The sequence below is a fragment of the Aspergillus homomorphus genome (genome assembly GCF_003184865.1).
Source record: "Aspergillus homomorphus CBS 101889 unplaced genomic scaffold BO97scaffold_13, whole genome shotgun sequence".
Taxonomy (NCBI): domain Eukaryota; kingdom Fungi; phylum Ascomycota; class Eurotiomycetes; order Eurotiales; family Aspergillaceae; genus Aspergillus; species Aspergillus homomorphus.
In genome coordinates, this window is record NW_020291899.1 from 1 (window position 1) to 14,515 (window position 14,515).

A 14,515-nucleotide genomic window follows, 5' to 3' on the forward strand; every position below is an offset into this window, starting at 1 on the left:
CACACACACACACACACACACACACACACACACACACACGATGACCCCCACACCCTCATCCTCATCCTCATCCCCCCAACCAGGCACCCTCCGCCACACCCTCCGCCAAACCCTCCAGCAGCGCGCCCGCAACAACGTCCTCCGCAAATTGACCCTCCCCTCCCCCAACGCCACAGACTTCTCCTCCAACGACTTCCTATCGCTATCGACCTCGCCCCTCTACCGCGAGCGCTACCTCGCCCACCTGCAATCCCTCCCAGCCTCGCACCCCTTCGCCAGCGGCGGCTCGCGGCTGCTAGACGGGAACTCCGTCTACACAGAGCAGCTCGAGACCTTCCTGGCGAGTTTCCACGGCAGCGCGACGGCGCTACTCTTCAACAGCGGCTTCGACGCGAACCTGGGCGTGCTCTCGACGCTGCCGCAGCCAGGCGACCTGATTCTGTACGATGAGGCGATCCATGCCAGCGCGCACGAGGGCATGCGGCGCTCGCGCGCCGCCCGCCGTCTGCCCTTCCGCCACAGTTGCCCGGAGAGTCTGCGTCGGGTGCTGGCGCAGCAGGTGCAGATTGATGCTGGCGTGCGAGACGGGTCCCGGAACGTGTTTGTAGTTGTTGAGTCCGTGTACAGTATGGACGGCGATGTGGCACCGTTGAAGGAGTTCGTGGATGTTGTGGATGAGTTGTTGCCGAAAGGCAATGGGTATTGGGTTGTGGATGAGGCGCATGCTACTGGCGTCTGTGGGCCTAGGGGCGCTGGTGTCGTGCAGGAGCTGGGGCTTCAGGGGAAGATGTTTGTAAGAGTGCATACGTTCGGGAAGGCGTTAGGGTGTCACGGTGGTATGTTATTCCTCTTTCCTGAGTGTAGTGGTGTGAAAGAGAGGAAAGGATGCTAACAGCCGCAGCGGTCGTGCTATGTGACCCCGATACCAGGGAGTACCTCATCAACTATGCGCGGAGCTTGATCTATACCACGGCCTTGGGGTTCCCCTTCCTCGCGGCGATACGCACGGCGTATGAGTTGTTGGACGGCGGCGAGACGGTCGAGGTATGTTTGTCCTGTAAAGAAGGCTGGGTAGAGCTGACTCGACTAGCTGCAAGAGACGCTGCATCAACGGATCCGCTATCTTCGGGAGCGCTTGAGTGCGATTCAACCCGAGGATGCGACCCTCTTCACCCTGGACCACCATCCCGGTTCCCCCATCTTCTCGCTGCGCTGCGCCTTGCCCCGGAGACTGGCCGCTGCGTGTCAGAAACGAGGATATGTCGTGCGCGCCATCCTGCCGCCGACGGTCCCGGCGGGCCAGGAGCGCGTGCGGGTGTGTCTTCATGCTGGGAACACGGAGGATGAGATTGATGGGCTGGTGGAGACCATCCAGGAGTGGTTGGGGGAGATGCAGGGGGAAGCGCAGATGCAGATCACGAAGATTGCGCGGTTGTGAGTGTTGTGGTACAGTGGATACGAGTGAAGTGCACATAAACGACAGGTACATAAAGAGAGAGGTGTGCATATTGGGGGAAATGTATAAGAAGCAAATTGTGCATAATGATCGAGCATATATCAAAGACTTGGGATCTCACCAGGTATCACACTAATCAGAAGTCAAATCCAAACGGAACTCAAAGCCGCCAGAGCCGAGCACTCCAGTCCCATTCCTGACATCCAGAGTGATTGACTCTTGGTACATGAAGGGGATACCGAGAAGTACCGGGTTGTCCGACCATCCCGAGACACACCATGCTCTCACGACTATGCGCTCCCAGCGTCGATTCGAGCATTGTCTACTAAGGTGCTCCGGGACGTAGACAAAAAAGACAGCGTAGGAGGAAACCTTGTGGCTGTGAGATAACGTGCCATCCTCTTTACCCCAGTCTTCTATGTAGAAGGGATCGCACTCGCGTATGATGGCTCCGGGGATGGTGAGAGCATGATCACGGAAAATTATATTATAAGGGCTGCCCGTGTCCAGAAGAACCGAGCAGAGACGCTCCGTGGTGCCCAGGCCGATGCGGACTGTCGCTGGGCCCCAGTTCTGGACTCGCGGTGCGTAGCCTTCCCACAGCGCATCTCTCCAGCATAAGGCGGGGGACACCGCAACATTCGCAGCCGAGAGTTTGCACACTGCCTGTGCTTCATAGTCGGAACCTTTCTGGGGCCGGAAAGCCGGATCGTGGCCCGTCCAATCCACCGTTGTATGATGAGGAGAGTGAGCCGCCTCCGCGTCACTTACGTCCCTGGACTGTTGGGGATCCTTGTGTCTCCCGCTAGCAAAGTGCTTGCGGCGATACACCTTGCCATTTGCAGGGTATATCCCGGAGAACGGCATCACGAGATCGCTCTTCCTTCCGTGCTTGAACTTGTGGAGTCGTGCTGCGCTACGACACAAAGACGATGTGGATGCCGATATTCGCAGTAAACCAGAGGTTCATGAGATGTTATATATTGCCACGCAGCGCTCTGGGAAACGTCGAGCATCTTTTTCCTGCATTGAAACACTCGGCTGGTCATTGTTTGGATGCATAATGAGGGTAGGAAAGTCATTGTTGGGGTGAGTACTCGGGAATCACGCAGGCTCACCACAAAGAGAAAGAAAGAAAACAAACAAAGCGTGATGGTGTAGACAAAGAGCAGGCGCTTTGAGCAAATATGAGCGAAAATGTAGTGCTCGGAGTCTCCGGAGTGGCCAAGTGAGGATTGCATGTCGAAGCACTGAATCCAACGAGCAAGCATAACACCTGCTAAGGAATACTAGACTCAGTGAAATAGTAGAGCTTTATGATGCTGATCATTGTGTGCATGGCATACGGACTGGAAGAGGTGAGAGAAGGGAAGAAGAGGTAGAGGGGAAATCTAAATAATGGATCCCATGACGCATTTCCCAAAAAGGAAGGCGGCAGTATCAACACCATAGCAATCCTCGGCTCTTCCAGCAATAACTGCACTATCACTATACTTCGGTGGCTCTCCAAATATTTTCTACTTAAGGCACTTTGGAGACGAAACTAATAAACAGAGTGGTACATGTAGTGAATTATAGCTATTATATGGTTGACTGGACAGAAGTATGCAAGACATGAGCTTAATAAGAGACTCATGTTAAGATGTCTCTTGGTAGATTCGCGGAGATATGTAGATCTTCTGGCTTGGGCTTGATCCGAGTCCTCACATAGATGGTAGTAACTACAAGCTGAATAGAATAAAAAATAAATAAAGTATGAATGGATAAGATAGCAGGGCTATCAGTGCCGTATTATCTTCTTTTGGATCTATACAATTTCATGCAATGCTACTCAACGCATGCATACAGGGGTAGTATCACTAATCCATCCATAATACCACATCTGTCACTCCCATGACTATCTGCTTGTAGCCCAACTCAGTCCGTCATTTAAACCCCCAGTCCTCATGCTACCCACTGTTCTCTGTGGCAAACCACATCTCATCCAGGGCTGTATCAAGAAAAACCAAAAATGAGTTCCATTGACCACTAAGAAATACGAGTAACTAAAGTAACCTAAACAAACGAATGCTTCACTCAGAGCTCTCCAAGCCGTCGAAATGACATATATGGAGCATGGTGGCGACCTTCTCCACGAGGTCTTTCACCTCATCTTCACCCTTGGGCGCATTGTCCTGGAGAACAAGTTTCAGTACCTCCTCGGCAATGAGCCCAATCTGGCAAGAAGAATGCCAGCGCGTGACGACGGGCTTGCCGCCTGTGTAGTTGATGCGCACGATCTGATCATCATCAAGCGCATGCTTACATCGGTAGCATCTTTCAATTGGGAATTGGTTACGCAGACCAGGCAACGCGTGCGCGGGGTTCGCGCTCTGCTCGGACGCAACGGGACGCGCCCGGCTATTCGAGCGAGCACGACCCGGCGTTGGGATGCCAGTCTGGCTGTGCTTAGCCTTACCTCTAACATCGGTGGGTGAGCCACGCCCCGACCGCGGAATGCCACTTTGAGTGTTCGTGGCTTTACCTTTATTATCGGCAGGGGAGCCACGCCCTGGTACGATGACACTGGCGTGCACCACGGGGCGGTCGGTGGCATGGCTGGGCGCAGAGAGCTTCCGGCGAGGAAGCGTCAATGTGTCTCTTCTAGCGAACTGTTCTTCAGTGCTCTTGCTCTTTTCCATATATCGGGCTCTTTTCCTTTCCGCGAAGGTCCTGTCACCTGCAGCAGACATGATGAGAGCAAGAGGCAACGGTCTGCCTGTTCAACCACCGGGTGCGATATCGTGAACTACCTAAAACGAGACGTTAGATATAAACATGTCGAACGGGGTAAGTGGATGATGCAGCAGATCCAAACCTGAGGTAGCTCGACACTGAAGACAGAAAAGGGGATTTGGACTAGTATTTATACTAAACGGATAAGAATGGTGGAGAGGGGAAGGATAAAGGCAATGATATCAGACAGACGATGATCAGATAAGCCCAAGTTCTTTCTCTCCCCTCACCACCTCCACCCTTTTCTTTCTCCTTTCATCATCCGGGCATTTTCCTTTACAATCCCATTGTCGAATCTCAATACTACAATCACTTCTTTGTGCTACTAAGTCCGATCTCCGATCGGTTCCTTTCATCATGACCGTAGACACGCCTTATGAGATTCTCATTGTTGGTGCGGGCATCTTTGGTGTCAGTACAGCCTACCATCTATCGCTCCAAACGCCGCAACCACGCATTCTCCTCCTCGATCGCAGTCCTGCGCCTCCCTTGCCTGCAGCTTCAACCGACCTCAACAAGATCATCCGCGCCGACTACACCAATCCTCTCTACATGGCCCTCGGGTTCGAGGCCATCGAAGCCTGGCAATCCCACCCCTGCTTCCAAGCAGCAGGAGTCCACCATCCCACAGGCTGGATCTGCATGGACGAGAAAGACAGCAAGACCGCCATCCGAGTGCGCGAGAACTTCCACCGCGCGGGCCACGACGATTGTGTGGTCGACATGACGGAGGAGGAGGTCCGACAAGCATGGGGCGGACTGCTGCAACAAACCGACTGCTCACCGTTCGGGTCCTATTACTTCAACCCATCTGCCGGTTGGGCGGATGCAGGCAAGGCGCTGCAGATCCTGACCCACGAGGCCGTGCAACGAGGCGTCCGATTTAAAACCGGCGAGGCGCGTCGCATCACGCGGGACAACGGCGGATCACTGGGGGTGAAGACCGCCGACGGGACGGTCTACCGTGCCGATAAGGTTGTTCTGGCCACGGGTGCGTGGACGAGCCAGCTCATGTCGTCGATTGAGGACGAGCTGGAACTCCCGGATGTAAACCGTGTCGAGCGACAGATCACGGCTGCCGGGGTCTGTGTGTCGCATTTTCGGTTGACTCCCGCGGAGCAGGAGCGCTACGCACAGCTGCCGGTGTTTGTCTACGGTGGGCAAGGCGAGTCTATCCCCTTGGCTTTTGTGATTTGTTGACGCAGCTGACACTGCTATCCAGGAGAGGTTATTCCGCCCACCGCAGACGGGATCCTCAAGTTTACTACGGCCAGCTCCTTCACCAATACCATCCAGACCGCATCAGGTCATGAGATCTCCGTTCCGGTGCAGGATCAATTGACAGTGCCTCAGAAGCTGCAGGAGAGGCACTTAAACGAGATTCGTCCCCGACTGCCTGAGCTGCTGAACGAGGGACGACGACGTCCGGAGTGGTATCGCCTCTGCTGGGATGCCATCTCCCCCAGCCAGCATCCGCTGATCACTCGGCATCCCGACCCTCGGTTGGCGAACCTTTATCTAGCCGTTGGGGGTTCATTTCACAGCTACAAGTTCCTTCCCACGATCGGACGGTATGTGGTGAACGTGCTGCAAGGTGTGAGCAACGGGCCCGAAAAAGACGAGGCGTGGGCGTGGAAGACAATCCAGCCTGATGAGAAAGGCGTGCACGAGAAACTGATTCCCTCCACAGAGTTTCGAGAGTTGGTGTGAGGGGGTGGCGCTGGCCACGACACAGACGTATGCATGCATGCACGGATGGGGGTAATACGAGGCGCATGGACACAACTGCGGGGATGTAGTTAGCGCAGCGATCAGTGCGAATGTCGTCTCTTCAGTCAAATAAGCTTGTCGCTCTGCGGTTGCATCCGACTGAGGGATTGTAGGATTTCCTTGGGTGGGCCTGAATTATACGTGAGGTGCCTTGGAAGTTGAAACCCAACACATAGACTCTCAGCAATGCGAGAAGCAGGATCAAAAGCCTAATAATGAGAGCACAAACAGGCCTTTCAGAAAAGATAACCAGCCAATCGAGTGGACCCCGCTAGCCAAGTTTCTTTCTTGTCTTGCATGAAGCGACGAGCCGGAATGGGTGGAGAAGAACCGAGGATGTCCGGCAATTGCCAATTCATTCGCCCCCCATTCAAATACGACCCGCCCAACACTGAGATCGTTTTCTCATTATCAACCTCGTCATGGCTCTAGGTATGTACAATTTTGGCGCTTCCTGTTTGTATATTAGATGCCATACTAACCGTTGTATCACAGCAACCGCTGCCGCTCTCACAGCAGCAGCCTACCTCAATGCCAAATTTCACTTAACCAAAGATCTAGGCGTGCTGCGCACTGTGCGGCAGGCAACCCGCAGCACCCAGCACGCCCAAAGTCAAGGCCAAGTCAACCTGTGGTTCAATTTCCTCGAGGCAGCGACGAATTACCCGGATCTGATCGCTATCTGGACGCGCGAGCGCTCCTTCACCTACCGCGAAGTGCTGGCTGCCGCCGCCCGCTACGCCCAGTTCTACCGCCAGCGCGGCGTGCAACCAGGCGACCTGGTCGCATTTTACCTCCAGAGCCGTGCAGAATTCATCTTCGCCTGGCTCGGGCTGTGGAGTATTGGGGCAGCGCCCGCGGCCATCAACCACCATCTCGCCGGCGATGCGCTGGTGCACTGTTTGGGCCTCAGCGGCGCGAAGCTGCTGCTGGTGGATCCGGACGCGGAATGTCGCGCGCGCATCGACGAACGGCGGACGACGCTGGAGACCGAACTGGGTCTGACGCTGATCACGCTGGACGAAGCCTTCACCACCACCACTCTCGCCGCGCTGCCGGCAGAGGTCCCCGAGAACGGCCAACTAGCGCGCAACACTAAGGGCAGCGCGCCTTCCATCCTGCTCTACACGTCCGGGACAACAGGCCTGCCTAAGGGATGCCCCTTCACCATGGAACGCCTGCACGTCGCCTTAAGGCTGCGCGAGTACTCCACGCGCGACAAGGTCGGCCCCGGCGGCGACCGGTGGTACAGCGCGATGCCGCTCTACCACGGCACGTCAGCGGTGGCGGTGATCGTAGCGCTGGCGCGGGGGACAAGCGTGGCGATCGCGCCGCGCTTCAGCGTCCGGCACTTCTGGCAGGATATCCGGGACTCGGAGTCGACGGTCTTCGTGTACGTCGGCGAGACAGCCCGGTATCTGCTGGCAGCGCCACCCTCGCCGCTGGACCGCCAGCACCGGGTGCGCATGATGTACGGCAACGGGCTGCGGCCGGACGTGTGGACGCGGTTCCGGGACCGGTTCGGCATCGCGGAGGTGGGCGAGTTCTTCAACAGCACGGAGGGCGTGTTTAGTCTGTACAACTACAACCGGGGCCCGTTCACGGCCAGCGCCGTCGGGCACCACGGCGCCCTCTCCCGGTGGATCATGCGCGGGGTCTACGCTCCCGTCGCCATCGACCCGCAGACGGGTGATGTCCAGCGCGACCCAAAAACCGGGTGGGCGGTGCGTCAGCCGTACGAGGTGGGCGGCGAGATGCTGGTGCGCGTGCCGGCTGAGTCGGCGTTTTCGGGCTACTGGCGCAACAAGGACGCCACGGATAAGAAGTTCGTGCGCGACGTCTTCCAGCCCGGCGATCTGTGGTATCGGTCCGGGGATGCGCTGCGGCGCGACGCCGACGGGCGCTGGTATTTCCTCGATCGCTTGGGGGATACCTTCCGATGGAAGAGTGAGAATGTGTAAGTTTGCCAGGCAACTTTGAAATCCAGCCAGATGCCTTGATGAATGTTCAACTAGACTAACGGGCTGCACAGCTCCACGGCAGAGGTAGCCCACGTCCTCGGCGAATACCCAGGTGTCCAGGAAGCCAACGTCTACGGGGTTCTCGTACCGTCGCACGACGGTCGCGCTGGGTGTGCCGCGCTCCAGCTCGCAGCGGGTAAAGACGGACAACTGGACCTCACGGCGCTGGCGCGGTATGCGCGCGCCCGCCTGCCGCGCTACGCCGTGCCGGTGTTTTTGCGCCTGGTCTCACAGGCGTCGCATATCCATAATCACAAGCAGAATAAAGTGCCGTTGCGCGAGGAGGGCGTTGACCCGGCAAAGCTGGGCACGCACGTCGTCGGTGGGCAGGACGATCAGTTGCATTGGCTGCCTCCGGGGGCGGACGGGTATGTGCCCTTTGGAGAGGGGGATTGGAAGCGGTTGGTTGGGGGTGAGGCGAGATTGTGAAGGTGATATGAAGCGCACTCACCGACACACAATCCCTAAATAGATATATGGAGCATTCCGGGGGAGAACCCCCGGACCCCCCTTTCTTTCAGCTTCTTGGCCCACCTCATCCTAAACCAAGTTTACGAAGCAATCCAGGAAGAACCGGGACCCCTGTTACAATCCCCACTCACTGACCTAGCCTCAAACCTCGACTCTCTTGCCAGTGACTTGACATCCCTATTTCCGTAATGGCACCTAGTTCGTAGGCTCCACCGCCACCGGGCCGTATCCATCTTCAAGGCTTAGCCGGCGTCACCCGCTAGCAGCATGTAGTCTATGACGCCAAGACACTCACTCTAATAGTTCGTGGGTTCTCAACCGGACCGACCAGCTGTCAACCCCAGCTGCCCAGCCATCCAAAACAGGACCAACGCACTCTATCGCATTCAACAATCAACGAACGACTCATCCAGACTGTAACCACCCCAGACCACCAGCGCCTTACACAAAACCACGAGCCGTACCGGATACGGTCGGGTATACCCCGTTCTCCTCGAGTATAGTAGGGCTCCAGCGAGTGTGCCTAGCGGTACGCGATAAGAAGCCAGACCGGGGCTGGGCTATAACAAGGGACCCTCTATTATCTCCATAGTTATCACCTCGACACGATAGCATCGTAAAGAGTTTGTACTCGTCACACAGACTCCAGCCAACGTCTTATCAGCCGTCTCTTATCTTCATGCAGGCGCCCGGTGTCTCCTCACGTGGAAGGCAAAAGATAAGCCAGCCTGCCAGCGAGTGCCAATGCCAATGTTCTCCCCCTCACTGCTAGTATAAGATCGACGCCCTTCTCCGCATTTCGGCTGATCCCCGGCGTCATCCTTTGTTAGCATCCATCGTCGATTCGAAACAACAGGAAGTTATCATCCTGTGACAGAAAAATTACTCTAGATGACATGATATGAGACGAAAATAATGTCCTCCACGATCACGAAATCCGAATCCTCGCCTAGAAGCTCGGAAAGGGATACTCGGCAAGGTCGCCGGTTTCGCACGGGCTGCAAGACTTGTAAATCACGGCGGGTGAGCAATTTCCCTTCCAGATTCTGGTGCTCCTTTCTTGGTATGAAATGGGTTTGTGTGAGAAGATGGCACTAACATGGACGCACATTCAAGGTTCAGTGCGACGAGACGAGACCCGCGTGTAATGCGTGCGTGAGTAAGGGGCGCACGTGTCCCGGGTATCAGCGTGAGTTCAAGTGGTCGACTAAACATGAGGTTTCTTCGACTGCCACAAGGAGGAGGAGGAGAGCGGCGAGTGGAAGTGGAGGGGATGAGCGGGATGTCTCGCAAGGGACGCCCGAGTCGACTGGGTCCATGGAGAATCATACGCTGGCGCGGTTGGAGGAGGCGTTTGAAGCTGCGCCTGGGTTGCTTGCGCAGGGGGATACGGAGGGGGAAGGGGGGATTCCTACGGTGGGGAGCTTGGATGGGATGGCGGAGTTGTATGGGAGGATTTATGTGGATGGGTTTGGGTGGTTGATGGGGTTGGAGGGAGAGGATCCTGCGCAAGGTCTGGGTCAGGGTCAAGGCCAGGATGGGTCGTATGTGCAGGAGGATATACGGGAGAAGGCGTATGCTCTTGGTGCTCTCGAGGAGTCGAATGAGCCACCAGCAGCAACAGCAGCATTCCAGGCCTTTCTCGAGGCAGACCTGGACATGGATGTCACGGTGGAAGGGGATATACTGGACGGCCCTCGACTACTCTCCGACACAACAACAGCACCACACCTCCTCCCCAGCCCGGCCATGAGCGAAACCACGACCTTCCTGATCGAGTACTGGTTCAAAAATGTGTGCGCGATGTGGTCGAGCTTCGACTCGGACCGCAACCTGATCCGCAAACTGGCAGCCAGCACATGGAGCCACAACGCAGCGGTCTTCCACAGCCTGCAGACGATGTCAGCGCTACACCTGGCCGAGCAGCTACCGCACGTCTACGCGACAGCCACCAGCTCCTGGACTGCCGCTATGCAAGCCATCCAGCAGGAGTTGTCGTTCTTCACGCAGAGCTCATCGCGCCGATTCCCGACGGGCCTGCTTCTGGCCCTGACCGGCATCGGCACCACGACCTGCTGGACGGACAGCCAGCAACTGGGGATCCCGCTGCTCAGGAAAATGAAGACCATCCTAGCCTACTACAACCAGCCGGGGATGCTCCTGGCGCCGCCCACCGACCGTATCTACCTGGACTTCTTCAACGATAGCTGCGCCTACTGGGACATTCTCTGCCGGGTTGTCAGCGACGAAGACACCAGCCTGCCTGCCCAGAGCTCAGCAGCCCCAGCCCCAACGCATACCCAACCCGGCGCACCAACCCTCACAACCCTCACCACGCCCCACCCCTGGGTCGGCGTCTCGCGCCACATACTGGATATCTTCGCCAACACAATCCTCCTCTGCAAACAACACACCAAGCGCCTCCGCCGCACGCCCACCCACGCCACCATGCACACCTTCCAAGCCCTCATCGCCGACATCACCGCCGCGCGCGCCCTGCGCACCACCCTCCTCACACTCGCCATCCAACCAGACACGACCAGCCCCAGCACCACCACCACCACAACAGACCTCACAGAAACAGGCGACGCCATGACCCCGCTCTCCCACCTAATCGACGTAGCAGAAGGCTACCGCCTCGCGGCGCTACTGCACCTGTACCAAACCTTCGCCGACCTGCGCGACGAGCACATCCACACCTCCGTCCCGGAAGGTGCGGAGCATATATGGGCCCTGCAGACGCAGGCGCTGGAGCTACTGGAGCTGGTACGGCGAATTCCGCTGGAGTCCGGGTCGCGGGTTATCCAGCCGCTGCTGTACCTGTCTATTGCGACGGGGTTGCGGGCGCCGGATCCGCAGGGTGAGGTAGAAGGCAAAGGCCCGCTGAGTGGGATGGCGATCCGGGTGAGTCAGGGGCGGAGGGTGGTGATGCAGCGGGTCAGTGTGCTGGAGTATAGTCTTCCGTCGAAGCCGATTCGGGTGCTGAAGGCGCTGATTGCGAGGATTTGGGAGGTTGGGGATCGGGAGGTGGAGATGGGGGTCGACGGGGGGAAGCATTGGAGTGAGGTTATGGAGGAGAGTGAGTTGAGGACTATGTTTGGGTAATCTTTAATCTTTACTTTGTGCTCGGGGTGTAAGGTTGAGGTGGGCCAGGAAGCTGAAGGAAAGGGGGGTCCGGGGGTTCTCCCCCGGATGTCTTATACATCTGGTTTTGGGATTGAGGTGCCTGGGGAGTTGAAGGAAAGGGGGGTCCGGGGGTTCTCCCCCGGAATACTTATACTACTGGTTAGAAGATTGAGGTAGGCCAGGGAGCTGAAAGAAAGGGGGGTCCGGGGGTTCTCCCCCGGAACGCTCCGTACATCTAGTTTAGGGATTGTGGGTTGATTTGGATATGGCTACTATGCTTGGGCTCGATGCTAGAAGTGTAAATACATATGATGGTATTGTGACAGTTCCTTGCTGCTCATGCACTCAGACCCTGCAGGTTGATACTCTTGGGCCGCTCGATGGGCAGCCCCAAGGCACGATCCCAGATCAACTGCACCAGCGGGCCCAGGGCCCGGCTCACTCCGAACGTGACGGTGTAGTAGAGGGGCTGGGTGAATCCGTAGTGGTAGAAGAGCACGCCCGATGCAGCGTCCACGTTCGGGTGCGGGTTCTTGGTCTGCGACTGTCAGTCCGTTTCCCTTGTCTAGAAACGGGTCACTCACCTTTCCATGTTCCGTCAACACGCCCGGCGCGATCTCCGACGTCTGCTGCACCAGCTTGAACACTGGGTTGGCCTTGACGTCCGGGCGCGCGGCCGCGAAGTCCATCAGCGCCTGGAAGCGCGGGTCCGGCTGACGCAGCACGCCATGTCCATAGCCCGGCACCACGCGGCCAGACCGCAGCGTGGTCCAGAGATACTCGCGCACGGCGTCGTCCGAGGCCCCTGCCCCGATCTCCGTCTGCATCGACAGAATCCAGCGCAGCACCTCCTGGGCCGCCAGCCCGTGCAGCGGACCAGCCAGCCCCAACAGGCCGGCGCTGTAGCTGAGGAACGGATCGCTGAGCGCACTGCCCACCAGATGCGTCGTGTGCGCCGACACATTGCCGCCCTCGTGATCGCCGTGCAGTGCCAGGTACAGGCGCAGCAGGTCGTGGAAGTCGCCGTGCTGCTTCGGGTCGGCCTTGCCCAGCAGGGCCGCGAAGTTGGCCGACCAGTCGAGCGCGCCGTCCAGCGGCTGCGTGCCGACCTGGTCCACGGCGTCCGGGCGGAAGACCAGCGCGGCGACGCGGGGGATCTTGGCCAGCAGCGCGATCGCGTCGTCGAAGGTCGGCTCCCAGTACTCGGCCTTGGGCAGACCGCGGGCGTACGCCTGGGCGAAGCGGGATTCGGTGTTGAGGGCGGCCACGGCGATGGACAGCTGGGTCATGGGGTGCATGTCGCGGGGGAAGGACTTGATGAGGGTGAGCAGATGCGCGGGGAGGTGGGATTGTTCGGCCAGCTGGCGGGAGAAGGCCCGCACTTGGGCGGTCGAGGGCACTTGGCCCGTCAGCAGCAGCCAGAACATGGCCTCGGGGAGCATCTCCGTGCCCACGGGGCCTTTGGGCAGTTCCCGCTGGCAGTCCTTGATGGTCTTCCCGTGGAACCGGATGCCCTCGTTCGGGTCTAGTACCGAGCCTTCCCACAGGAGGGCTTTCAGACCCCGCATCCCGCCGATTACGTTGCCCACGGTCACCTCGCCGATGACTTGGTCACTGCGCGCTTTGACTTGTTTGAGGAGGTCCCGTTTGGCGGGGATGACGGCCTTGAGGGCGGTTTTGAGGTCGGGTTCGGTGGCATAGGAGCGTCGGAGGGAGGTCTAAACGATCAGATTCAGTGGGACACGACGAACACCTGGGAAGGACGCACCTGGGTCAGCCGCGAGACATGACGGGTGGTGGTGCGTATAGGGAGAGCCATGTTGTGCGTGTGTGTGTGTGTGTGTGTGTTACAGAAGTTGTGGGAGAAGGGGGAAAGGAGTCAAGAGCCTGTCTTGACAATCGATTATGAGTTAATTCCAGGAGAGAGAGCGAGAGAGAAGGGGGGAGAGGCGTTACAAGGAGACAAGGAGACAAGGAGACGAGGAGATAAAGAGAGGGGAAGGGAAGAATACCTCCCCCAGGAAGCCCATATACTTACTGGCAGTACCCAAGTACTGTACAGTACTACAAGACTGCACTGTACTAGCCTCGGTCGTGAGGGCGGTTGGCCGCGGAGCTGATCACCGCGAATCCGGCCGAGGCAAGGCACGGCTGCATGCGGCCAGTTGCCCTTCACCGCCGTGCAGTCAGCCAGGGGTAGTAACTTGGAACTTAGTCGTAAGTACTCAATAGTAAGTAATATGTGGGAATTGTACCTATAGTGCTAAGTACCTGCAGTGCCGGTCGGATTTCTCTCGTCTCGCCTCTTTATTGATGCGTCGATCAGCATCGCCGAACATTTGCGTCGGTCTGCCTTAGCCTTTCATAGAGCCCTCAATTGGATTGCGGCGGGAAGAGCACCCTGGGTCGGATGAAGATGAAGGCTGGAGGTATGAGAACAGAAGTAATTGCTTGGTTCCTCTTTTTCAGCATTGTCGTTGTACTTGTGGTGCACTACAGGGGATTCTGTCAGACCACTTTCACTTTCTTACACTTTCTCACTCTTACTGTTATTCTCCACTATGGTGGATCTTCCCCTCTTTCTCCGTGCGGGGTAGCATTGTTTCGGCCTGGTTTTTCGGGCATTAATCTTGGGATTGTAAGGCATCAAGGCAGCAGTACACCGCCCCGAGCTATTACATCATCTGTGGCTGCAAACTTCTCTCTCTTCAGCCACATTCATCTGATTGGCGCCAGCCACGCCTCAGGCAGAGATTTCACTCCACGGCTTGACCAATCACCATCTGCCAAAAAAGTCCCCCCCCGCCGCCCGCCTCGATTTTTCTTTCCCATCTCATTGTTTTCTCCCTCCCCCTCCCCTCCCCTCCCCTCCCTCTTTCTCTGAAGCTGTATATCC

At 57.5% G+C, this 14,515-nt stretch overlaps 7 protein-coding genes across 7 annotated transcripts; 4 read left to right on the top strand and 3 right to left on the bottom strand.

Moving 5' to 3' along the window:
• Positions 1-40: 40 nt before the first annotated feature.
• BO97DRAFT_413322 (aminotransferase class I/II-fold pyridoxal phosphate-dependent enzyme) lies at positions 41-1,438 on the top strand (the record flags this gene model as incomplete). Its single annotated transcript, XM_025696281.1, has 3 exons — positions 41-836; positions 896-1,044; positions 1,091-1,438. 3 exons carry the CDS (start codon positions 41-43, stop codon positions 1,436-1,438), a joined length of 1,293 nt encoding a protein of 430 aa, XP_025552458.1.
• A 150-nt stretch (positions 1,439-1,588) lies between these two features.
• Positions 1,589-2,323, bottom strand: BO97DRAFT_423517 (uncharacterized protein; the record flags this gene model as incomplete). The annotated part of the gene is made up of 1 exon (XM_025696884.1): positions 1,589-2,323. One exon carries the CDS (start codon positions 2,321-2,323, stop codon positions 1,589-1,591), a length of 735 nt encoding a protein of 244 aa, XP_025552459.1.
• Positions 2,324-3,528: 1,205 nt separating this feature from the next.
• BO97DRAFT_449886 (uncharacterized protein) lies at positions 3,529-4,346 on the bottom strand (the record flags this gene model as incomplete). The annotated part of the gene is made up of 1 exon (XM_025698888.1): positions 3,529-4,346. The coding sequence occupies exon 1, from the start codon at positions 4,186-4,188 to the stop codon at positions 3,529-3,531; it is 660 nt and encodes a 219-aa protein (XP_025552460.1). The 5' UTR covers positions 4,189-4,346.
• Positions 4,347-4,588: 242 nt separating this feature from the next.
• On the top strand, positions 4,589-6,096 carry BO97DRAFT_449888 (NAD(P)/FAD-dependent oxidoreductase; the record flags this gene model as incomplete). Its single annotated transcript, XM_025698889.1, has 2 exons — positions 4,589-5,396; positions 5,454-6,096. 2 exons carry the CDS (start codon positions 4,589-4,591, stop codon positions 5,939-5,941), a joined length of 1,296 nt encoding a protein of 431 aa, XP_025552461.1. The 3' UTR covers positions 5,942-6,096.
• A 1-nt stretch (position 6,097) lies between these two features.
• On the top strand, positions 6,098-8,620 carry BO97DRAFT_37256 (putative very-long-chain acyl-CoA synthetase family protein (CefD1)). Its single transcript, XM_025692869.1, has 3 exons — positions 6,098-6,433; positions 6,497-7,958; positions 8,034-8,620. The coding sequence occupies exons 1-3, from the start codon at positions 6,424-6,426 to the stop codon at positions 8,449-8,451; spliced, it is 1,890 nt and encodes a 629-aa protein (XP_025552462.1). The 5' UTR covers positions 6,098-6,423; the 3' UTR covers positions 8,452-8,620.
• A 648-nt stretch (positions 8,621-9,268) lies between these two features.
• On the top strand, positions 9,269-11,774 carry BO97DRAFT_449896 (Zn(II)2Cys6 transcription factor). The gene is made up of 2 exons (XM_025698890.1): positions 9,269-9,516; positions 9,610-11,774. Exons 1-2 carry the CDS (start codon positions 9,409-9,411, stop codon positions 11,596-11,598), a joined length of 2,097 nt encoding a protein of 698 aa, XP_025552463.1. The 5' UTR covers positions 9,269-9,408; the 3' UTR covers positions 11,599-11,774.
• A 182-nt stretch (positions 11,775-11,956) lies between these two features.
• On the bottom strand, positions 11,957-13,605 carry mcsA (putative citrate synthase Cit1; the record flags this gene model as incomplete). Its single annotated transcript, XM_025693654.1, has 3 exons — positions 13,388-13,605; positions 12,204-13,337; positions 11,957-12,157 (listed from the first exon to the last, which is right to left on the bottom strand). The coding sequence occupies exons 1-3, from the start codon at positions 13,436-13,438 to the stop codon at positions 11,957-11,959; spliced, it is 1,386 nt and encodes a 461-aa protein (XP_025552464.1). The 5' UTR covers positions 13,439-13,605.
• Positions 13,606-14,515: the final 910 nt, after the last annotated feature.